The sequence below is a fragment of the Panicum virgatum genome, chromosome 9K (assembly GCF_016808335.1).
Source record: "Panicum virgatum strain AP13 chromosome 9K, P.virgatum_v5, whole genome shotgun sequence".
Taxonomy (NCBI): Eukaryota; Viridiplantae; Streptophyta; class Magnoliopsida; order Poales; family Poaceae; genus Panicum; species Panicum virgatum.
Window position 1 is genome coordinate 9,283,163 of NC_053144.1, and position 24,837 is coordinate 9,307,999.

Here is a 24,837-nt window from a genome sequence, read left to right on the forward strand (position 1 = left end):
GCGGTGATGGGGCGTTTGCGATAAGATAATCTGTAGTAGTGGTAGGCAATATTGGACAGGTGTTGTTTTATTTTATTTTCAATTAATATTGCTACTAGCCGCTCTAGCATTTTTTTTACAGAAAAAAGTGCGAGTCAACAGGCAACCGGGTGCTTCTCTCGCATCTCAGTTACTCCTATACTCAAACGCGAAGGAACAGTAAGAGCGAACTCCAATATATAGAGGCACATGCACAACCACAACTGCGTGTGTTCAGTTACGAAGTGTATGGACGCAAGTAAACCCCCAATGTGATATGAATGGAGACTGATGATGAAACCGGAATCTGAAAGCAATGTTTGTTCTTCCCTGGCCGGTTACGCACAGAGTTCGTTTCCCCCACCACCCGTCTGACCTGTCTTCTTCCGATCGAAACCCGGTAGTCCATCCAGGAAGCTGGGTAGGGTTCCTCAGCTTCTTCAGCTCGATCACTAACTAAAGGTCTTTGACAGATTCATCTCCTGACTGAAAAAAGGAAGAAAGAAAAACTTAAATAACCTTTAAACTTACAGCGGTATTTAGACAAACACAAAAGGACAAGAGATAGAACATCCACAACCTGCAACATGGACAGAAGATCACTAACTAAAGGATCCACCCGCGTGCTAAGTGCACTAAGCTTTCCAAGGGCAGCTGCAGCCCTCGTACGAACAGACCTGCAATTCAAATATATTCACATGTGTAGGTATTCAGATCCATAACAGGAAGGGACACAGAAAAGGGAGAAAATACTGACCTATTGGTATCCTGTAGACATTTTACAAATGTAGTCTGAAGTTGTGGAAGGAAGGGCTTAAGTGCTATTCCTCCTTTCGTGATGATGATTGTCAGTGTTGACAGGATAGCTGACTTAACTTGCCATGGAAACCGATCGCCAAGGATGCGAATAAGAGGTCTGCATACATCCAAAAAGTCATTCAACTTAGGATGAAGCAAGTATGAGACTTAGTGGTCTGACAGAATGTTTGGAGAGCTGTTTTGTTCTCAGGGTAGCTTCTGCTTTTGGCTTCTAGTATAGTCAGTAAGGTTCAGAAACCATGTGGGGGGGATTCTGCTGAAGTTCCATAAACAGGGTTTGCAATTACCTTACCCAGTACTTGCCTGGTTCCAAGTATACAGCAAGTTAACAAAGCAAAAGCTACAATTTCCTTTCCCTGTACTTGCCTTGTTCCAAGTATACAGCAAGTTAACAAAGCAAAAGCTACAACTTAGCAGCAATAATGTGACGATGCTATTCACGTTGTGGTATATACGTTGCCCATTTAAATATATGACCTAAGTTGAACAAATGGTGAAGCAGTAGACAGGTGCAAGTTAAAGAAAATGATTATTCACACAAGAAATAATATATATGCAACCAGCTTAATGCATCAATAATTGACACATAACCAAACAGAGAACATACGATAATGCAATATGCTTATGAAATGTACATCTAGTTCATTTCATGGTAACTGTTAGCCATTTCAGGGCCTATTTTTCAAAGAAAAAAATGCCTCATGGTTGTAATGGAGTTACATGTTGGGGCTAGCTCAGACAGCACAAATCCCCGTATGTCCGGCATTTAAGGGGCAATAATAAAATAGGGCCTATTTTAAGACAAAAGCCATACCCTGTAATTGGCACAACAACTTCCTTAAGAGTTTTCTCGCTTGTCACGTCAATTAATTCTCCAAGACCTTCAGCTGCCTGTTCCTTTGTTTCGGCCGTTCCACTAATTAAACCCTGGAGTTCAACAGAAAGATGTATCAGATGTGCCCAAGCCTGAAATTGGTGACAAAATAGGAAACAAGACTAGCCTAATCTTGTGCTGCTTTTTCTTACTCTGGAAATTAAAATATTCATACACTATTATAAATTTCACAAATAAATACCTGCTGAAATATGGGAAGGAAAGGCTGCAGTGCTTTAGGAAGGCATAAGCCAGGCACGAGAACAGGCACACCCTGAAAATAGACAAGAAATTATTAGTCTAGGACAGAAACACCAAAGATCTGGAGCAATTCAAAAATAGTGGGTACTGGGTATGTTATTTTTTCTCCCTTCTTTTGAGCTAGGAGGCTACAATGCATGCAAAACACAAATTTTAGTAGTTCAAGTCTAAGTAGCACCTTTCGCCTTCTACGCTCTTTATCTCTGGCTGTAGAGACAGCATCACGCACTAGTTTTATATGTGTTGGGAGCTGTTCCTTTGGAATGGACCCAACAACCCTTGAAAATGCTTCCAAAGCAGCCTGTTGATCATCATGAATGAATAAGTCTCAGAAGAACTAGTGAAGTGGAACCATACTGCAGGTATGGAAGCTACTCACTGATACAGTAGCCTTGTCGGTATCACTCAACGAAATAATTAGGGTTGACATCATATCAGCAGCCTCATCAGCCAGATATAATTTAGTATTTTTAAAGAGAAAACCAATTAGATAGGCTGAGCCCCGCCTCATTGATGCCTGCACGCAAATAATACGGTAAAAAACTTGAACAAAAAAGAGATAAAAGCAAGGCCTAATATTGTTAAAAATCCCAAATTAAAAAAAACTCAGGCCAAACAACAACCTGACTGTCATTGATTCCTCTTAGAAGCTCAGGTATCAAAGTTTCAATTCCTTCCTCGTCAATAACTAACAAAACAGTTTCAGCAGCTTTCCTGGCTGAGTTTTGTACATCCTATACAGATGGGAGAGAAAAAACTGTAAGAAACAAGAGAACATACGGCTATCACTAAATGAATAAACTAGTTAGATGCCTAGATAAAAGATGGTTTTGTTTAGAATGCATCTCACCGCATCTTCATCATCCATAGCAAGAATCAATGCTGGGAGGACAGTTCCAATATGTGAATTCAAACCTGGTCCAGCAACCTCTGCTAGTGCACCCAATGCATGTGCATTGAATGAACTGAACCAATAAAGCAATTTGTAAATAAAACGGGGTTATCCAAAGACTAAAAAGAATATAATATCAGAGGCCAACTCACGAGAGGGGGGGCTGGACTAATTTGGGCAGTATATGGGGCAAAACAGCTGCAGTTCTGACACTGTAAAATCAGATCACGAGTTCAATATTTGTGTCGAGTTCAAATAAGACATCTGGTTTCACCAAACTAATGAGAACCAAAAAAGAGGAAGAAAAAAAAAGACCTTAAAATCTGCTTCAGACCATCAAGGGCTGTTGCAGATGTATCATCATCTTCCAAAGCCCGTAGCAATGTGGGGACAATCTCATCAATGGCTTGCAGTCCAGCACTCTACATATTGTGAACATGTTCAAGAAAATGGAAAACCATCCATAATATTGGAAAACCATCCATAATATTCAGATTTGGTTCAGCTCAAATACCTTATACAGAGTACTAAATGCCAACCCAGCAGATTCACGGACCTCTTGGGTGCTGTTACAGGGAGATACGGCTAAATGAGACATCAGATAAAAACAGCAAAAAGGTCCAGTAAGAAAGCATACCTGTCACATAGAGCAGTACGGATAGTAGGGATAAGTTCATCCATAAAACTTAAGAGCTGATGTTTTCCGGCACTGCCCATAACCTCACTCAAACCAATGCAAACCCCCTGAAAAGAAATGGGTTGCATGTGAAACAAAATAAATGGTAAGTTCAAAATAATAAACACATAAAATAGGGTCTCTCGAACAGAACTTCTGGACGAGGAAAGATTTTGATAGTAAAGTGTATCTTGACAATATGAATATTTTCACTAATATCTACTTAAAAATAAAACATCCTTGTAAACATAAGTGGAACCATGAAAGTTCTATGACACTCCTGAACAGCTTGGATGGACTATTCCTGGATAAGGTCTAGTTATGGGGGGAAATAAGAACAGACTGGTCCAGCAAGCCTTAAATAAAGTGACAGATATAAAAACAACAGATTAATGATCTAAGCACAAGCAAGTTTGGATCGGCTACAGCTGAAACCTCACCAAACAGTAGCAAAAGAGTAAACAACGCATTAGAACTGGTAAAAGTTTTAGCCACCAACAGGGTTTGGGCACATGGATGGGGTTACTACTAATATTTAAAAGTTAAATAATTTTGTGCATATATACATTCCACCAAAAATAACAGACAATGTTATATTAGGAAATATACAAAGAAAACCATTATGTTATTCAGAAAATGGTGAAAATATTTTGGGCTATTTCAGGCACATTCTATTATGAACATGAGCAGGTCGACGCATTTGCAAAATTTCACAGATGTATTTGATTAAGAAACTTACTTGTCTCCTGCTAGAATTTGGATCTTTGAGACCCTGTGACAGGATTGGTATAATAGAGGGCAAAACTCTCTCACCAAGCTTCCTTACAAGTTCACCAAGTGATCTCCCAGCAACCTGTGAAATGGCAACACAAAGAAAAATTAAAAATACAATACATCTCCACAGGTACGAAACAGAACATTAAATAGGTCAGACCTGACGCCTTTCTGAGGAAGATGATGCAAGAGATGAAATCAGTGTGTCCATAAGTACTGGCATTATTTCTTTCAGAGTTCTTGGAGTATTTGCTACAATTGTCTTCCAGACATGTAGTGCAGCCTGACATGTAGGAAAAAATTCAGAACAGGGGCAATCCAGGAATGCTGAGAAGTGGTGTACTAAAAAGTAAAAACATAAAGAATAGCTATTAATGATGTCTTGGGATAGAGTATATACCTGTCGGACGGTCAAGCTGACATCAGAACGGACCATATAAATGGCAGCAAGAACTTCATTGCGTTTCTCCCTTCCCAGCACTTCAATAATTGCACGTCCTTGAGCCTCTGTACTAGCACCTTCATCATCACTTCCACCCTCAAGGATTGCCTTCCCAGAAGTTCCAGCAACCTAAAGATAGCAGTATTAGCAGATGATGCAACATAACTAATACCTGAGTTTAGTACTAAATAAATGAGGCATCAACCTTAAATAAGAGATCTCCAAGAAGTTCAACAGAACTTTGTCGGATACGCCAATTATCACTGAAGATCCCATCCTCAATAGCAGGAAGTAAAAGCGGTAAGGACCTATTCAACAAAGAAAAATCCATCAAATATCAATAAGCTGCAAATAAAATCAGCAAATAATTCAAAGAGGATAGCATACGATGCTGCATAGTGCTCCACAAAGACATGGCCAGCAGAAAGTGCAGCATCACGAACAGATTCATTCTCGTCAGCAAGCCCTGATAAGTGTAATTGGTTAGAGAATCAATGTGACAAGTGCATAGCTGAGGATGATAGATATTGAACAATCTTACCATCTAATATAGCAGGAAGAACAGCCTGCAGATAGTTCTGGAAAACACCGCCCAAAGACCTTGGCAAATACTATAAAATTGATATACCAGCCATCAATAACATACTGTGTTGCAGGCATATATATAGTCATATTAACACTGGAAAGTTTGGGAGAAATTACCCGGAAAAGTGTAAGATGCCCATCACGGACAGAAGCCTTCTGGTGGGAACAGTTCCGGATGATGTCAGGAAGAATATGGTCGAAATAATCTTGGCCAAGAGCAGCTAAAACCTGGAAATTGAATATAGTCAGACATAATTATATGTTAACAGGAAACTTTTCTTATTGCACCAGTCATCCATCACACAAGCAACCATCAAGACTTAAGCCTTTCCAGGAATATGTGACAATCATACATAAATCCCTTTTTTTACCATAGCTTGTGAGAAAAGTATGTATGTTTGTCAGCATTTATGCCTTAACATCCATTCATTTGGCTCAACTTTAATAAAAAAAACAATGAGCTACGAATAGATCAAACAATGGCAGTAATAAAACATAACACACTCTGCTAGGCCAAAAAAAGCAATATTACAAACAAAGAAGGGGCTAAAGGCAAGTAAAAAAAGAAAACCGACCTCACTCAGTCCCTGGGCAGCACCAGATCTTTCAACGTTACTATTATCTGATTTAAGAGTATCTAATAACCATGGCACAAGATCTGGGAAGATTTCTTCACCCATTCCACTTATAAGAGACCCAAGAGCTCGAGCAGCCACTGCCCTGACTTCAGGTATAGGATCAACTAGAACCTGCAAGATATAGTCAAACTGAGCATAGCAAGCAAGGAAACTACAGTCAATGAAGCAACAAACGAACTGCTATAAGCAGTTGCCCTCTTCTGAGATGTGCAATAAACAGGAAGAGAACTTACCTTCTTCACTTCTGGTAGGAGCAAACCAATGTATGGGATCATATCCTTTGGTTCTGTAACTAAAGAAGACATGTTTCCAACTATTTGAGCAGATTTCTTTTTAGTCTCAACACCCCTCTCCCTCAGTCCTCTATGCACAATAGGCACAAGCAATGCAAGCGATGGTGCATCTATCGAGTTAATAAAAGTAGTCTGCCAAAAAAGATATGAAGATGTAAACCTAAACAATAATAGCCAATCTTAAATTCTCAATTGAAAAGGTGATGCAAGCGATCGAAAGTCAACAGTTTGGGTGAACACTATCTTAGATCTTATTACCTGAAGAAGGATGTCAAGTGAATGTTTAGTGTGGTCATTTGGATCTGTCAGAGCTGACAGAAGAATAGGGACAAGTGCAGAAATTTCAGGATTCTTTATGACACTTCCAACCTGGCAAAAGAAAACAAAGCAGAGTCCATTAAAGATAAAGCATAATAATATACAGTCATGGAAAATAAGCAAACATTACCTCCTGGAGAGCTGTCTGTCCTGCCGCTTGGACTTTGGGATGTGTGTCTGTCAGCACCTGGCAAATATATTGCATAATATATAAACATGATTGTTAAGTTATATAAGCAGCTTTGTTTCAGGAAAGTAACGGTTATATAAGCAGCTAAGCTCATAATACAAATAACATCATATACCTCTGTTAGCTTTGGAACAATCTTCGGAAGACACTGAGACAGTTGCTGAGGAGCACAATATGCCATGGCACCAAGAAGTTGAACACTGCTTTGCTTAGTACGCCATGCTTTATCTTCTAGACCCTGGAAAAATGTGTTAATGATATTCATCCAAATACACGTTTTAAGGAAAAAAATTGAATTTATCAGACTAACTAAACAAAATAACTGTATGACACTTCTAGAAAATGGATGTGACTAGTATTGTATTGTGTCAAAAGTATCCGAATATCTATTTCATCTACTTTTAAAGAACAAATATAAAACATATCGTCAATACAAATACAAATGAGAACAAGGGAACAAAATTTCTGAAATGTGTATAAATAATAAAACAATGGGATACCCTATATAGATCATTTGGATACAACAAAATGATAAGGGAACATGAAGATGTTGTGCTCTTTCTAGTTAATGGAATCAACTAGTAGTTCATTGCTGGTGCCAATGGCCTAAATATTCAGCAGATGATTTAGTGGTTGGGTCAAATAAAAATATAACAAGATGAGCTGACCAGCTGTATGGCTGTACCCTATAGATCATTTGGATACAATAAATTTACAGTTTGATAGCATTGAACATATTGATACCTTAAGAAGTGAAGGAAGGACAAGCTTAACACCAGGACCGGTGAGCTGAGACATCATTGCCCGAGCAGCACACTCAGCAGCTTCACGCACTGCCAGGACTTGATCAGAGAAAGACACAAGTAACAAAGGCAGCATTTGAATGACATACCTACAACACAGCAAACAGAATAAGTCACTTTGAACCAGACCATAATTTTGAAGTGAAAATGCGCATCACTTACGGCTCAAATAGTCTGCCGAGCTTCTCACACAGGCACTCAAATCCAAGTAAAGCTCCTTCACGAGATTTTGCAGACATTCTGCTCAAAAATGGAAAATTCAGTGCTACAATGACAAGTGATCAGAATTGCCAATACATTGAATGCTTTATTAAATAATAGGTGAGAACATAAGATGAAAATGGCATGAAAAGGAAATGTCAGAAACAAAATACAGTCCTATGTTGCAAAAATGCATTAGTTAGGCACTATGCCTTCAACTTCCAGCTTTAGGGTGCAAATGAAGGCACTACGCTCTCCAAAAAAGAGAAAAAGGAACCGCCCCAAACCTTTAAAGGACAAATGCCTAGAAAATAACAAGACATGAAAACTGAATACAATGTCTGAAGAACATATTAGGTCGATAATTGTAATTAACATTGTGACAGGTAAATGCATACTGATTCTATTCACAAAGTCTCGAAGTAGCACCAATAACCAACCTATCTTCCAAACTTTGCCGCAATGTTGCAGCAATACTGTATTTTTTCAAGGAAGAAATTCCAAATCCTTTAACCACCCCTGCAAGGCCAAAGGCTGCACCGCGTCGCTCGCCATACTTATCACATTTCATCATCCGATCCAAGAGTCTAGAAACAAGAGCTTGACCCTCTTCCTGGTAATACAAAGAAGTATACTTATAATCAAATGAACCAGAAAAGGAAAAGCATAAAAAGTGGATAAAAATGGGTACAAAGTTATCAATGCAAGCACAGAACCCAAATGGTGCAAAGACAACTCACCTGTTTGGAGACCATAAGTGGGGACAAACAATCTGAGACAGCACGTTGAACTGCCTGTGATGGGGTGTTAAGGACATCTAACAACTTCTCAATAACACTGTGTACTTTAGGATCATCCTGTTACAAACTACATTTAGTACAATGCATGCATGTTTTAAATAAAGACAGTTCAGTATCCATCTGCACCTTTGATAGATGTTTCGCTAGAGCACCAGTGAAAATAACAACACCTTCCCTCACAAGATCATACGTTTCCTCATCTGATGCCTGTGAAATATGGATTATGTAGCAAATATGAGATGAAAGAGACACAATAATTAAATAGTATTAGTACAATTATTAATAGGAAAATAGTACTTACCCTTTTATTCAAGTAGCTCTCAAAAATAGGAAATAGTAAAGGAACATTTTCTTTTCCATGCCTATCAATAATAAGGATGCCAGCATTAATCATTCGACCACGAACATCAACATTTGGGTCAGCCTGTAAATTCACCGTAAGATGCATTAAAAATTGAATGTACGCAGCACTGCAGTAATAAGATCCACAAAAATAAAGGAAACTACTTACCAGGGCACGTGATATGAGAAACGTCATGACAACAGGAAGATCCTTAGAAGCCAAAACATCAGCAATAGAGTGGAGTGCTAATGCAATGCCCTGTCTTCCAAGCCAGTGCATATCTCCAAATTCACCACCAGGACCAAGATCACGAATGTACAAAGAGAAAAGGGTAGAAAGTGCATCCTGTCATAATACGACACCATAATCAGAAATTTACACCGAATCAGCAAGAATAATTTGATCAAGGTAGCTCTATTCAAGATCGATTTGAATAAGAAATAAAAGACACGGTAGCATAACTACAGGCTGTACCCAAATACATGGCAATATATGTTCCAATTTTTTAAATACACATTCTATGACTATGATTTCGCGATGTATACTATTATGAATTTTCCTTATATACCCTCCTAGTTAAGTGGTCCAAGTCCACTTCAAGTCCTTAGAGTAATACGAAATTCCAAGAGCAATAACTAACCTAAGACAGTCTTTAAATGTGGGTACCATGCTCCTTTGTAAGAATGCCTTAGGTGTCTTGCAAAATCCTAGAGCATTCTATATAGTTGTGGAGGGAGTACAAATGCAGAACAGGAAATTTGCACCATTGGAAACTTACCTGCATTTTGTCTGGATTTTCATCCAATGCTGCAGCCAGAGCCTCAGCAGATGCAGCACGAACATTGTAATTTTTATGGGAAAGTGCATCAAAAATACCAGAAAAATCAGTGATTATATCAAAACCATAGAGGTCCCATAACTCTTCTGCCAATTCAGCAACCACCTAGAGAAGGTACATGTGCAAAGTGCAAATAAGCATCATTTCTTGCTCTAGAAACAACAAAAAAGTTCAACATATTTCAAGAACATAAAAAGGATTAATAGAACAGTTCAGTGTCAAATTTCGTAGGGATGCTGACAAACCTTCTCTGGATCATGAGCAGCAATCCAGAGGCTTGTTGACACCTTCAGATCCCGTTGCACCGAGTGTATAGGGACACATTTTATAGCATTTAAACAGGTGAGCCTAACATGCACTTCTTTAGCATATACACCAACAAGAGCCTGAAAAAAGAAAAGTGTAAGAATGCATAGAACCAGATGAAACAAAACAAGCTGAATAACAAACTACACAATAACCACCTGTGCTAACTCATGGCTTCTTAGACCCAGGCATAACTCATTCAGCATAGGCCCAACTGAAGGATGATAGGCAGGAACAGTGCTTAGCACATGATAAAGAACCTAGTGCACAGAAACATTTAAGATGGTGAATATTAGGACAACAAAACAAGGAAAATCATTAAGTCTGAAAGAAGTAAGAATGTTTAACTGATAACATCCTAGGACGAGGAAGTGGCAGTATTGGATCCAGATGCATAGATAGTATGTGAAGCACATCATCATGAAGACACGTCTTTTTCGAAGACAGAAGGATCCGTTCCATTATCTGAACCAAAGGTAGCAGATAATAATAATAATAAGAGAAACAGGGGGAAAATAATTGCTGAAAGGGAAAGATCAAGTGGAATAGATGTCAATCTATGATAGGACTAAAGACAAAGTGGAGGAATACCGGAAAGATGAAAGTAAATGAATCTGCTGGAAGTGGTCCTGCTTTGCATGCAATTGTCAGACCATTTACTATTTGTTCAAAAAGGCCAGATGATGGCTTCTTCTTGCTATCTTCTTCCATGATCACAGGCATAAGATCCAAAACCATTTCAAAATCACCGACAGATATCACACGGATCGCAGCAGCAATCTCAGGCGCCCAATTGCAAAGAGGAGGTGCTGTGCATCGAGCAAGCCTCAACATTGTACGAAATGCAGCATCACTTACTATTGCAGAACTTAGCAAAGGTTCAACATAATTTACCTGCATTCAGCCACAACAGACATGATAAACACAGATGTAGAACAAGCACCACAATTAATAACCATGTCATACATGCCAAAAAAAAAAAGACACAAGACCCTAAAAGATTTCTTCAAGGCTCTATGAGACACTGATCACAAGATACAAATTCTACTGTTTTTTAACTGCATATCTAACGGTCAGTTGTCACATACTCACATATGCTTAGATATCATGATCCGATTGTCCGTAATAACCAGTATCACAGCAAAATAACATATTAGTGTGTCCACTAAGACACCAACACGTTTCAAAAAATAATAATAGTAAACCTAGGTACAGGCATAAAAGAAGAGATCAAGTTTTGGTCAATTCACTTCCAGCAGCCTTCAATATCGAGATAAAGTTCTGACAAAGCAACAGTGAAAATGCAAACAAGCTACAATGTTCTGACAAAGCAACAGTGAGAATGCAAACAAGCTACAATGGGAAGAAAAGAATGCTAACCAGAGATGGCAGTTGACCGTGAGCAAATATAGGATTAGCAATAGCCAATTCGCCAAGAGTATCCAACATTAAGGAGAGATTCTTCTGCACTTGCTCAACCTTCATACGTACAGATGCTTCCTCCTTCAGGAGCAACTCTCTGGCCTCCTCTTTAGCTGTCTTAGCCTTATCAACAGGAGCTGAAAAAATATTAGGTGTAAATTTTCACCAAGTAACACACTATACATAGCTTGTGTCAAGACTAAGAGCTTGAAGTACCATTCTTTTTTGTAGATTTCCCAGTCTCTCGCTTGCCAGTGCCTGAGGATTCTCTCTTCTCAGTCTTTGCAGGGACAACAGAACGAGCCATGTCCTACAAATCACAGCAACAACAAAACTTAACATCTGGACTAGGTTACTAGCAAGCCAGACGCATGCGACTCTCAATTAGATTACATGTTTGGTAGCTTATTTAGCGAAGCCTCAGAAGCAACATATTCATTACAATTCAAATAAAAAGATTAAAAAAACTTGCAAGAACAAAATAAATTACCACATCTTGATCATCATATGCACGAAAACGGCCCTTTGCAAGTTTTGTATTTTTTGAAGCAACAGCCTCGGCAACATAAACTCCTTGCTCAGTTGACAACTGCCCCTCTGGAGTATAGAATATCTACAATGGATTTAGAAGAACCTGTAAGACTCTCAATCCTCAAAAAGAACTCTAATGAACTACAAAGCTATTGATAAAGGCACAAAAGCAACAAATATTAGACCTTCATTGCACATGAATTAACAATATTACATTATAAAAATGTTTGTATGCCAGCATTTAGGCTATTCCAGAGATTGTGGAATCCAAGAACATTAGTATAGTATAACATATCTCCAAATAATCTAATGCATAAGTTGTATAGTTAAAAGAAGGCATGGAGTATTCGAGAGGGGCAAAAAAGAATAATGGTATGGACATTATTTGCAACATATGATGACAAAGCTTATGGAACAAAAGCAGCGACAGAAATCAATTTTGCAAGAGAAAAAAAAATCTATTACATGCATGTCCAAAGCAATAACAGTAATATAACTATAAAGGGCGTACCCAGTGCGAGTGCTCCCACGTTATGTGGGGTCTGGGGAAGGGCCACGGGTGTTATCTAGCAGTCTTACCCTTGCAGTGCAAGGAGGCTGGTTCGAACCCAGGCTGCCAGGCCACAAGTGGAAAGCTCTACCACTGCGCCAGGCACGCCCTTCAACAGTAATATAACTATACTAGTAAAAATGAGTTAACATCATTACAGGGTAATCTGGACAATTATGACCTAAATTATTGCGATGCGCTAACAAAAAGACTTCCAATTTTTTTTATTTGAGATCAAATTTCATCAATAAGTTCGCAAAGTCCACCTTAATATCATTCTCTGAGAAGGAATCGTGCAAAGTGCGCTCCTGGAGTCCTATGAAGTGCTGGATAAACAAAAACATAAATCAACTGTGAGAAAAAAGATACGACAAGCTCCATTTGAGATAACGAGGCAACAAGATAACGAGGCAACAAGATAACCTTCTCAAATTCTAGAAATGTATCGTTTGGAGTAATTGTCATCAGCGTCGATAGCGAACATAATGCTGCACTCTGTATTTGCTTGTTGGAACTAAATAGCCCATCCTGTGAGAGTAATTCCTGAAAAGGAAAACTACTGGTTATTGACCCAAAAACTGATAACAATGAGCAGGGAAATTCTGGATGGGAAGTAAATCTGAAAAATTGCACAATAAACAATTTGTGTCCGAAAGGAACTTGCTCAACAAGCAATATATAGTAGCATTCAAAAAATATTCTGGAGCAATGTAGGCATGATGAAGCCACAGGCATGGCTCACCTTTTCTCAGCCACAACATCCGACGAAAAGAAATTGTCAAATACTGCAAACCAAAAACCAAGCAGATATGGAAATATGGAATTGATGATGGACCACCAAAGCTTCCCCAAAGACAAGCCTATTTTGGAATTTTATTTACTTTTTACAAATTTTCATTATTTTTTCATGTTCGCAAGAAATTAGAAATTGTTGCCTTAGGTTATATGAATGCTAACTTTGGGAAGATGGCCCAAGAGACCAAGACCATAATAAACTTGCATCAAAACCTATGATCTTCTCCACAGCAAACCAACCATGATTACCCTATCTTGTTCCAGGCAGATTCCAAAACGCACCTACTAAGGCTAGTCACTACTGCTAAGTGCTAAACAACCCAATCATAGTTTGTGATAACAAAAATGAACAACATAGTAAGATTTTGCTAACATGTTCCACTTCAACACCTTTTGAATTTTGATATTAACTTAACGAAGTATCATGAGTTCATGACCATTACATGCTAATGACATTGCTTCAATAGCACCACAAACAAACAGAAACAATAACATATGATAAGTCTTAAAGCAAATCCCTTAAAAAAATATCCAAATTTCAGAATTACCTTGCAGATAACAGAAATGTTGGGAGTAATTAAGTCAACAAAGACAATCTCTTGTTGTTTCAACCTTCTTTGCAACCTCTGAAAATTTGATAAACAAAAAGCAATCAGACACAAAAACAATCCAACAGAAGATAGCTAGCAAGATTCATCAAACCTTATATACACCAGCTGGGCTTGCAGAGCCGGAAAGACAAGGGTGGTGGGAGCACAATATAAGTCGAGAATATGGTCTCGGACTATGCACAACAGCATAAGGTGCAATAAAAAACAAGCACTTGACAAGGACCTCATTGGATGGAATGAATGGTAGTTGTGAATCCGAAGAGCTATCCATATCACTGATTCAAAAAGAGAAGTGTCAGCACACAAGATACGCAAATTCTGAGGATTCAGATGAAGAAAATGTAATGCTACATTGGAAAGCAGATGACTCCAAGGGGAAGACAAAGAATCAAGAATAGGTAATCATTTGATATCAATAGGTCTACAGGTGCATACCCTTGTTTCAACATTGACAGTCTCTCTCCAACTAATGACAACCAATCTGTGAATAAGAATAGAGTATCTTCAGCCAGATCACTGGAGCTTGAGAGGACTTTCTTCGTAGCATCGTAAGCTACCTTTCTGACTTCCCAACTTGGATGGCAAGCTACATATATTAGCACCTGTACCAAACGACAATGAATCAATGCACACTACAGCCATACAGCCAACATATGATGGGCGAATACTTCTCCAGTAGTAAAGTAAATGCATGTATGTATTCATTTAAGATAAGAAAGTCAAGATTCAACATTTTAGAGCATTGTAGCCCTACCTGTAGCAATGCCTGGATAGAAAAATATTCCCGAACCCTGCAATACAAAAAATAAATTAAGTAGACAGCATAAAACAAAAGGTACTTGTCTACCACATAAAACCCAGTTTAATGAGGCAAAGGCTAGAGCTAGACCTGAAGAGATGTTCTACAAGCAGTGATTGAAGAAGATCCACGGCAGCTAAGCAATCATCATCTGCTAGTTTGGGAAGCTGCCAGGAGAAAAAAGTGTTAAGTAAACCTTAATACAAAGAATTTTAGTTTCGGGGTAGCATCGAAAGATCTTAAAAATCAGAAGAACTAGTGCCAATGATTACACTAAGGTACCAGAGTTTTGCAACCACTAATCACTAAATTCTCCAAGCAGAATCTATATAAAAGCAGTTGCCATAATGTACCAACTCATCAGATTCTAAAAAATCAAGAAAAAGGTCCATGAGATGCTTGAAGGACATCCACTTCTTGTGTCATTTTGCTGGATAACAAACTAATCTTGATGGAAATTCAAATAACAATAGAATTACCAACTGTAAGGAGATCAACGAGGGTTCATTTTGAGCAATCAGTGGCCACAATTTCTCCTTCAGAACAGTACCATCTGCATATTCATCAAAACCAAATTTATGGAAAAAAATGTACTTGCATAAATAAAACTTGGCACTTGGATAAAACAAGAAATAGTAGAAAACCTGCTTTTGTATCAACAGCAGCAAGCCTCAATACTGCAAAGAATGCATAGATTCCATCCAACCGCTGTGTTGCCTTGCTGAAGCCAGTTTTTGACAACTGAATCAAATGATCCAATAAAGAAGTAACCTGGAGAACAAGAATTTTATTAATAGTTAATTACCGCCAATGCCTAGTCCCAGCATTTATTGTTCGCTCAAACGACACTTCCTTAGGGAAAGAGGAAAACATGAAGTAAAGAGGAAGGTTGTTCTTTCTATATAAAAATTCGAAGCAACTCCCTTACCTTTGTCAAAGAATCAGACTTTTTACATATAACTCGTAATAATTTTAGATGTCCCTTCCTCAGAGTGTCCTTCTCCTTCAAGCCTGCAGCAATAAATGAAACAACATCTGGTTGGACAGCTTCAGCTGATACTGAAGCCCAGGACCCTAATGCTGACAGAATCGCCAATTTCACCTCCTCAATACCTGTCATAAGATAGAAAAACTAAGAATTGGTGCCATTATATATGGCTATGGATCATAGAATGGAACTGCTGAACTTTACCATCATCCTTGTAACAAGTTAGAAGGAATGTAGATACTGAAGGAGCAAGTCTGCCTATTTGCTTTGGCGGAGATCTCGATATCTTCTCTAAAGCATTTATCGTTCCAACTCTCTGGTATGGAAGTGATAGTTTCCCCTCTGAGCCTGCCGAAACCAATTTTCCAGGAGTTAGGCATTAGCACAACCTAACATGATAGGTCAATAATATTTTTTCGAAAATAGAAACTATATATGTAATACCTCCTAAAATTGCTTTGATAGCATTGACCATTGAAGGTAGAGCATCCGGATCACTTGACTTCTCACTTAGTGTTTCTATAATGCTCAAAGCATTAATCCTCCTCTCTTCATCTGAATGCCGAGCTTGATGCAGAACAACAGGCATAAACTCCATGCAATACTTGCTTAAGTCTAAACGGACCGTCTTTAGAAGATATCCAATAGATTGTAGTACGATTTCAGGATTTCTTTTCAGCATCTTTATGCATGACGGCATAACAGTATTCTTAAAATCCTCATGCCCAATTTCCAAGAAAAGAGGCTTAAAAGCTTCAGTGGCTGCTTTCGGTGGCCGGTCTTTTGAACTCAAGATGGTTTTGACATACAAATCAAGGAACATTGACTGAAAGGCAATAGCAACATATTGTCAAACACATGTGAGAATCAACAAAAGGCTTCAACAAATCAGGTCAAAATATTGGGTGAATACATAATTGCTTGACTACCAACATGAGGTTGAAGATTTACCTTGTACTCAGCAGATAATGATGGAGATGTGATGGTAAAATCCAGTATTAGATTTGAGAATGCAGGAGAATCCCTCATGGAAATCCTTAAATCACTGACCTCCTCTATGTACATCTTATATATTCCAGTAGGCTGGAAAATGGAACAAGATAAGATATGGGAAGGAGACAATTCTGACTTGCTCTACAGCTATTTACTTATTGTTAACAATTACCTCAGAGAAAAGATGAATGAATAACTCTTTGCAAGTCCGGCGCCGACGAAAGGACCCATTCATTAGGACTTGACATAAGACAGCTTGTGCATTGGCCAGTCTGGAAAAGGCGCCTTTTGAAAGTGTGGCAAACTGGCTCCATTTCAGAAGAAAGTGTGACCATCTGAGAAGCTTGAAGCTTGTAAGGGGGTTTGTAACCTTTAGATTCTTTTCCATAGATTGTACAAGCGCTGCAGCAATGGGCTTCATGAAGGTGGGTTCACCAAGAGCCTGAATAACCATATCATCTACTGCTTTTCTTGATGCCCGATCATCATATATAGGCAATGTCTGGAAAATGAGATCAACTAGCAATGCAGTATCTGATGGTGACTCTGCATGTAAAACAATGTAATTTAAGAAAAATAATTGCATAATGACCTCCTCAGTAAGAATTGAATAATGAGCTGTGAACGTATAAGTTTGAATCACATGAAAAATAGGGACATGCTTCACCCAAAGCCCAAAAAAAATATCTGGAATAGTGGCACATAACTTGTCTAAGATCTGTGGACTGTGAAACATTTGAATGTTTTGGAAACATAACCACTGGCAAAAGTGTGATCTGGAGGAGGGTTCAGTTGGGTGCCCTAATGACATGGTAATATATCCCATGATAAAATTCACACCACATGTATTCCTCAAAGTTTATTAAATCTAACGCTACAAGATGCTGGATGCAAAATATTGGCAATTATCCAGGCATATGGCTAAGCTCTAGAACCAAGTGGTAGTAACTCCTAACCATAGCATATAGCCAGATAAACAATTGACTAAAATCATTTTGAAGCATAGCTAAAGTATAGAATAATGACTAGTAGTCTGGTTGCAGCATAGGTGTTAATACATGCTCGGCATGATGAATCCTGGTATGAGCAGAATAATGCTTTATCGCCATGGGGATCATATGAATCTCACAGTAGGCGCTCAGACCACACTGCGCATTTGCTAAAATCTCATTCCTGTCTCAAATTGTTGAACTAGGATAGAATAGGCCATTAACATGGGTTAAAATGCCTTACAGTGCTCAATATAGGATACGCGACAGAAGCAGTCATAGGATATCCCCACAGCAACCAGCAACAAGGCATGTGCAAGTGCAACCAAGTAAACTAATAATCAGCCAATGGAAGTCACTAACTTAACTGCAAGGAAATCACTTGAATCGACAGTACAAGCATCGTTATCTTGTCTACAAGTTCCATACACATGTTGAAAACCCACATGCAGACCAGGTAGGTTGGGTACTTGGGTCTATACAGCAAAATGTAACTCCAGAAACTGCACAGCTAATTGGTGCTGACTATGTGTGATCTCAATAACTACAATTCCGCCACAGATCGCAGGTGGAAAGACGAGTAGGGCTTGGGCATGCATCAAATGAAAAAACATAAACGACCATAGAAGCAGAGCAAAGCCACACGCTCTTCTCAACCGAAAGTCGACACATGCTGCTAAGCACATCTGCACACAAGCACGAGAGGGCGTAGCTAATGAGCTACGATCCGCTGCAAGTTGAGCGGAATTGAGCATGCAAACAGACAAGAGAAAAGTCACGATCCACAATGAGATCCAGCTCGCGCAAATCGAAGCGAATCCGCCGCCAAATGTCCGTCCGATCGCAGAGCCCTGACCGGAGAGTCCCTCGCTAGAAAAAAGTAGGAGCACGGGAACGAGCTGGGGCGCACGGAATGGAGATCAAAACACGCAGACGACGGCAGGAGAGCCATCCCGAGAGGGGAGAGCGGAGGCAAAGGTGGGGTGGTTACCTGAGGCCTTCGCCACGAGTGGGGGCAGGGTGTGGCGGAAGAGGCGGAGGCGGCGCTTCACGGAGGAGGTGGAGACCTCGGCGGCGGCGGCGCGCAGCACCTCCTCCACCGCCGTCTCCTGCGCGCCCATATCGCGGAGGAGGGGCGCTGGCGTGGCGGCGGCGGCGGCGGTGTGGGAAGATGGGTCGCGCAGGTGTGGTGTGTGCTGCGGCGGCCAAGGACTGCGCAGCCGCGGGCAGCGTTGGGGAGGACTGGCAAGTTGATTGGGGTTTAAGACTAGCAGACTACAGGCAAATCTGTATGACTTGTGGGCCCGACCTGCCAGGTGATATTAGGCTTTCCTTTTGCTGTCTTCTGGGTCCCAGGGATCAGCCCCGGTAATAAATAAGCCTCTTTTTTTTAGATTGGTAATAAAGAAGCCTCGGAAAGTCGGTCACAAATCACAACAGGCGGCTCCGCTAGCTAGCCTACGGCGATAATATCCCACGCCATTAGTTTTTGTGTTGATCTCGTGCAGCCCGCCTGACAAACATTTGATATAGAATCAATCTCCCATGTGTGCGTCACTTCGTCTCTTGATCGAGAAAATGGTTTTATTCTCTCATCATCTTCATTCTTGATATGAGTAGTAGTCTGTGTAGCTTACAAATATATGAACCTCCTAAGAGCAACTACAACAGTTTAATTTTCCATTTTCCCTTTTCTCATCTTATATGAAAATTCTCCATCATAATTTTAGTTTATTGGGGAGATATGCTCCAGCAGATTGATTTTTCTTTTTTCCCTTTAATTCATGAGTGGCCAGAATCTTCTCATACATATGGATCTTGTGGTTAGGAAAGAATGGATAAGAAGAGAGAAGAAAAAGGAGAAGGTGGAATTTCCCTTAAAAAAGGAGAGAGGGGAAAGAAATATAGGGGAAAGGGAAAGGGAAAAAAGGAAAAATCAACCTGTTAGAGCTAAATTCCCCCCCTAAATCTCCTTTATGGCTAAAAAATAGAAAGAGAAAATGGAAAAATCAATCTGTTGGAGTTGCTCTAAGTAGGTACCTGATATATGAATTGCAAATTGCACGCTCACTCAAGATGGTCCAAATGTAATCTTAAATAGAATGATGTAACCATTAGTGTGTAAGGTTGTAGCATTTTTCTACTCAAAGTGAATATGGGTTTTCGATAATTTAAGGCTGTTCCTTGGACTGAACTATAGTCCTTAGGTGATCCAAATATGTGGATTAAAATATGCATTAAAGTTTAGTTTCATCCTAACTAAAATTTAGCCGCGAAAGGGCCAGTAGTCTAATAATTATAAGAGTCTCGATAGTATCTGAGGTCCTGGATTCGACTCCCCATGAGAACGAATATTCTGGGATTTAACGGCGTTGTGCATTGAGTGGTAGTCGACAGCGAGGCGTCTGTGACTCTGTGGTGACTTCGTCAATATCGAGGATTTGCCGGCTTAGTCTTCAAAGATGCTCATAGAAATAGGGTTTGCGTACGTGTGTTCATATGAGTGATTGGTTACATGTATTTGCACGCGCACAGGTTTTTTCACCTCAGGCCAATCTCAGTGAGTTTCATGAATACAAATACCTAGACTGAGAACTAGGTAACCATGCCAGATGAGTTTTATGGTGATGAAACTCTCCTCACATCTCATAAAACTTCATCCTTCTCTCCTTATCAAACTGATCTTACCACGGGCATCTAGCATCACTAGAATCAGGCTCCGGAGAAACGCCGATTTTATCCGCACCCCGGGAGCCAAGCTCACAGGCCCGTTTTGCATCCGGCGAGCCAGGCCCAGGTACCCGCTCTGGCAACCAAGTGGATTTTGGATCCGGCGAGCCTGGACAGGACAAAAACAGCTAACCAATCACGCCCTATACAGCCCACCTAGCTGAGCGCCCGAACCGCGCGCACCGGCGCACGCGGCACCACCCACCAGGCCCAGGTCCGCTCCCGATCCGTGCCGATCCGTTCGAGCTTTTTTCACCGAATCGTGCTCGTGCGCCTCTTCCTCGCGCTGCTACTGGACGTGCGCTCACGTACGTGCACATCGTCCTTCGAGCGAACTCCGCCGAGTGCGCCAGTGGCGAACTGGCGATCGCGGCGCGCGCGTGGGGGCCGGCCCGGGCGTGGTCGCTTAATGCTCAGTACTCACCTGCCTGAGATACGGTTCGCAGTTCAGAATCCCGTATTTTTCAGAAAGGAGACTCCAAGGCTGCAGTGCTTGTTAAGGGCTCATAAACCTGCAGCTGTAGAGGGTGTTCGCTTATTTCTCAGTAGAGAACTCTTTGTGCATTTTTCTTTGCCACTGCGACCAAGGCTCGCTTAGACACACGTAGGTTTATTCTGATCTGCGTATAGGATAAACATTTTTTTTGCACAGGATTCACAAAACCTGAAGAACTCCTTTTTTTTTAGATCGAGCCCTGCAGAACTCGTTTAGCAGACGGCTATCCACGTTAAAAACGTTTGCAGTTCAGCGAAATAACTGCTAGTGCGTTGCGCCTTGCATTGCTTTCATGCGCGCTATACCTGACGTTGAAAGAAATCCTAACCTCACTCGTAGCGGAGGGGGGCTAATTTGCTTTCCGATGGGCTGCTTTGTTCCCTGTTTATCAATCTGGCATCCTGAGTGAATCCTGAATTAGCAAGACACTTGGATTTGAATGGACTGCAACTGCAGAGCATCTGAGGTCTTTAAAATTAAAAATTTTGCGTGGCACTGAGCTCCGCCAGTACCCACCCGAGCTCAATGTCAATGATAAGCAAAGCATATCTAACTAGAGGGAATACTACGTAATAATACTCAACAAGCACGCAATATCCATAGCCCACGTATGTCAGCAGTACTATTTCTATTGAATAATAATGGATTTTTTTATCATGGGCGTTATTAGATGCTTATAAATTTTAATTCGAACCGCTGTATATTGCAAGTTATGAAGCTAAATACATCTAACCGTGCAATTAATCTAGTCATGCAGTTGCATGGCTTTCGATCAGCTTATATTTATTATTACTAAGGGTCTGTTTTCATAGCTAAATAAGTTGAGTGCTAAACTTTAGCGTCTATTAGCACTTACTTTTATTAAAGTTTTTGGATCTTGACGAACTGGGCGTAACTCGGCTGGTAAGATTCCTTGTGGTGGATCGGAACCTGTCCAACAGGGTTTGTGACCTAAATACCACATTAAAGTTTGTGACCTAAATACGCTATATGGTGTATATGTGTGACCGTAGATGCACACTTTTGATAAGTTCATGCATCAACTAGTGCGTTTTACAATTTGTTGAACTAAAGTGATACAACCACACTAGTTGATGTATGGTGGGTGCAATTTACTCTAGTTTTCGATCGCTTGCTAAACTTGACAAATCTAGTTAGGATAGTCGACAGTAGGAAACCACATATCCAACGGTTCATGTATCTTAGCTAGAGGGCCAGAAAGCAACGTCCTATCCACTAATCCCACCACCGTGCTCTGATCGGAACTAAATTAAACCCGGGCCCGTTGATGATGGATCGTTGGACCTTGCCCCCTGCGGAGGAGGGGAGGATGATCCAACTCGTACGTCACCGGCCCCACGAGCCACGCGACGCGCACGTTGCACCCGCTCTGATCAGACGCTAGCTCGCCGTCGCCGTCGCCGTCGCCGACCCCGACCATCCATCCATCCCCACTTCGGCCCCGCCATGCACCCCCATTGAAGCCGAAAAGCTAGGCCGCGCCGCGCACGCGACGCGAGCTCGCCGGGCTCCCTCTCAACGCGCCATGAAATAACGAAACGGCAAGCGACCGGTCGACCGAGCTGTCGCCGCCGGGGGCCGGTCCCCGCTTGCCCGTTACTGAACCGCCGCCGCCGCTTGCTTTTGCGCGCTCGTGGGGAGAACGCCCGCTCGCTCGCGCGGTCACGTCGCCCACCAACAACGCGATGTGGGCTCGGCAACTGATTGACGCATCGAGGCCCGGCTCGGAATCTTCGCGCGCGCCACACGCGCAGCGCCAGCAGCACAAGGGCGCCCTGCCTGCTTGTACGGCCGCGCGCGCGACGCGAGCGCGCCATATGACACGCCGCGCCCAGGCCGGGAAGCGACGCCGGCGCGCGCGCCCCACCGTGCAGTGGGCGCGCGCGGCGGCGACGGCCGGCGTGTAAGTCGCCTTGCTCGGTGGTGGCGCAGCGCGGTCGATCGGGGGCGGCGCGCGCTTCCGTGCGCGCGTAGGTTGCTTGCGATCAAATTAAGCTCGTCATCGCCAAGCTTGCTATACACCTTCGCTCCCGATCGAGGTAGTAGCTTGCGCGGTTGCTCTCTGCTGAGCGACGACGCTGACATCTCTGGCAAGTACACTATAACTAACACGATGCTGGCCTCTGGCAATGATTACCAAGTAGTACCGGATCAGTTGCAAAACTGCCGATAAATCCCTGTACTTGCTCTCTCCAGAGCAACTAACACGCGATGATGCGTGCTTAATTAGGTGCCTCGCGCATGGCCGCGCACGGCGCACGGTCGGTACATTTTCGCACAAGCGCATGCATGCAAGGGTGAAGCTGTATAGAGATTTGAGGGTGCATGCACCCCTAAAAAAGAAACAAACAGTGATTATATCCAATTTTTACCATACTTGCACTCCTATGACTCAAACCTATGCACCCATAAGACAAATGCACCATCCTTCAATTTGCTCTAACTTCGCCACTGCATGCATGAGAATTCCTATTTCTTCCTAACTAGCTAGTAGTTTTTCGTACGTTCTTCCCATGAAACAGGAGAGATGGTGATTTCTTCGGAGGGGAGAGTGGTGGTTGTTTGGTGAAAGGAGGCGTAGTTATTCATGCACGCAAACCTTAAACTAATTAAGTCGCACACTACCTCCATTGCAAAAAATATGCGCAGAGTATAAGTTGTGGTTTAATTTGACTCAGCTCGCACAGTGTCTAAAAATAGATTTTATTTGACCCATGACTTGTCTTGTGGTATAATGTTTCTAATATCAAAATCACACATCTATAATTTTTTTCACAACCATAATTAAGATATAGTAATTTCCCGTATGAAACCAATGATATCACTTTCATAAAAAAAACAGTTTGTAAGCTATTATTGTCGTTTGGAAAATTAACGAGGGATTTAAAAATTGAATTTCGTGAGTGCCTTATTTCAATTCAAGAGAAAACTATCACTTTATTAAGAAGCTGGAAAACGTCTTTATACCAAAACCTAATTTGTTACTGAAGTGCTCTGCCCTTTGATTTGACTAATAAGCAGGTGACGAGTACTAGACTTTGGTTCATCACTGTAGAACCAGTAATAATAACTAATTAAATACTGTTAAGCCATAAACACATGATATAGATGTGATATATACTATACATATATGAACGGTCAATTTAATCGTCGTCTGTTTGTAACAAATTAATTAGCTTTAGGACGAAAGTACAGCGCAGCATTGTAAAAAGTTCTTTCAGGTTGTTAAATGTCATGTCGACTAGCTTGTCGAGCATGTCGTACAGGAGGCTTCACCGTTACACTCGTCTAGTAGGGATCGATAATGTCACTAAAGCGATTCGACAGAAACGTGAATGGATGAAGTCTCTGCACCGAAAGTCGACAAAAATCATTTAGCTACTGCGTCTTATTTTCCCCACCTTTTCCAAATCTTTTTGTTCAATCAAACATGCCATCATCGACTTGGAAGTCCGAAACAAAACAAGAGCAGCACGGTGTGATTTATTGATGGTACACGGCTGCCCTAGGACGATATGGCACCATCGGTTGCGTACATACGTATCTTATAATTAGGGGCTAATAGTTCAGCATCACATGTAAGATTGGAGTACATAATTAAATCATATTTCAATTGGATAATACCGCTTATGCTAAATGTGATGTGCGCTATCATGTATTTAGACTACGATCAATAGAATTGAACTAACTAGCTAATGAACCTGAAGAATCCATGCATGCAAATGTATTTAATTAGAATGTAGCGAAGATTGTGGAGATCAATTATTGCAATATAATTATGAACAGTACAGGAAATGAACCAGACATTATTTATATTAAATAAACTAATTTACAAATATAC

At 40.9% G+C, this 24,837-nt stretch overlaps 1 protein-coding gene across 1 annotated transcript; it reads right to left on the reverse strand.

Moving 5' to 3' along the window:
• Window positions 1-39: 39 nt before the first annotated feature.
• Window positions 40-18,990, reverse strand: LOC120649945 (protein ILITYHIA-like). The gene is made up of 55 exons (XM_039926884.1): window positions 18,741-18,990; window positions 16,933-17,306; window positions 16,719-16,850; window positions 16,212-16,593; window positions 15,972-16,115; window positions 15,708-15,892; window positions 15,424-15,550; window positions 15,259-15,332; window positions 14,870-14,946; window positions 14,735-14,771; window positions 14,416-14,582; window positions 14,072-14,255; window positions 13,918-13,995; window positions 12,998-13,117; window positions 12,841-12,900; window positions 11,984-12,106; window positions 11,710-11,803; window positions 11,452-11,630; window positions 10,663-10,965; window positions 10,420-10,536; window positions 10,230-10,331; window positions 10,011-10,151; window positions 9,706-9,870; window positions 9,096-9,272; window positions 8,886-9,008; window positions 8,711-8,791; window positions 8,525-8,641; window positions 8,225-8,397; window positions 7,746-7,823; window positions 7,525-7,672; window positions 6,896-7,018; window positions 6,721-6,777; window positions 6,531-6,641; window positions 6,213-6,404; window positions 5,917-6,090; window positions 5,459-5,569; window positions 5,298-5,367; window positions 5,144-5,222; window positions 4,962-5,064; window positions 4,715-4,885; window positions 4,475-4,597; window positions 4,280-4,393; window positions 3,502-3,608; window positions 3,379-3,430; window positions 3,180-3,286; window positions 3,017-3,076; window positions 2,823-2,937; window positions 2,596-2,706; window positions 2,352-2,489; window positions 2,151-2,273; window positions 1,914-1,985; window positions 1,652-1,764; window positions 776-934; window positions 599-695; window positions 40-504 (listed from the first exon to the last, which is right to left on the reverse strand). Exons 1-55 carry the CDS (start codon window positions 18,868-18,870, stop codon window positions 475-477), a joined length of 7,104 nt encoding a protein of 2,367 aa, XP_039782818.1. The 5' UTR covers window positions 18,871-18,990; the 3' UTR covers window positions 40-474.
• Window positions 18,991-24,837: the final 5,847 nt, after the last annotated feature.

Bases quoted from the DNA above. Each gene is read 5' to 3' on its own strand.
- LOC120649945 (XM_039926884.1), bottom strand. From the start codon at position 18,870: ATGGGCGCGCAGGAGACGGCGGTGGAGGAGGTGCTGCGCGCCGCCGCC. The intron at 15,333-15,423 runs GTTTTCTACTAT...ATGAATATGCAG, and splicing joins TGCTGTTGATACAAAAGCAG to ATGGTACTGTTCTGAAGGAG. The intron at 3,287-3,378 runs GTATTTGAGCTG...CACAATATGTAG, and splicing joins CATTTAGTACTCTGTATAAG to AGTGCTGGACTGCAAGCCAT.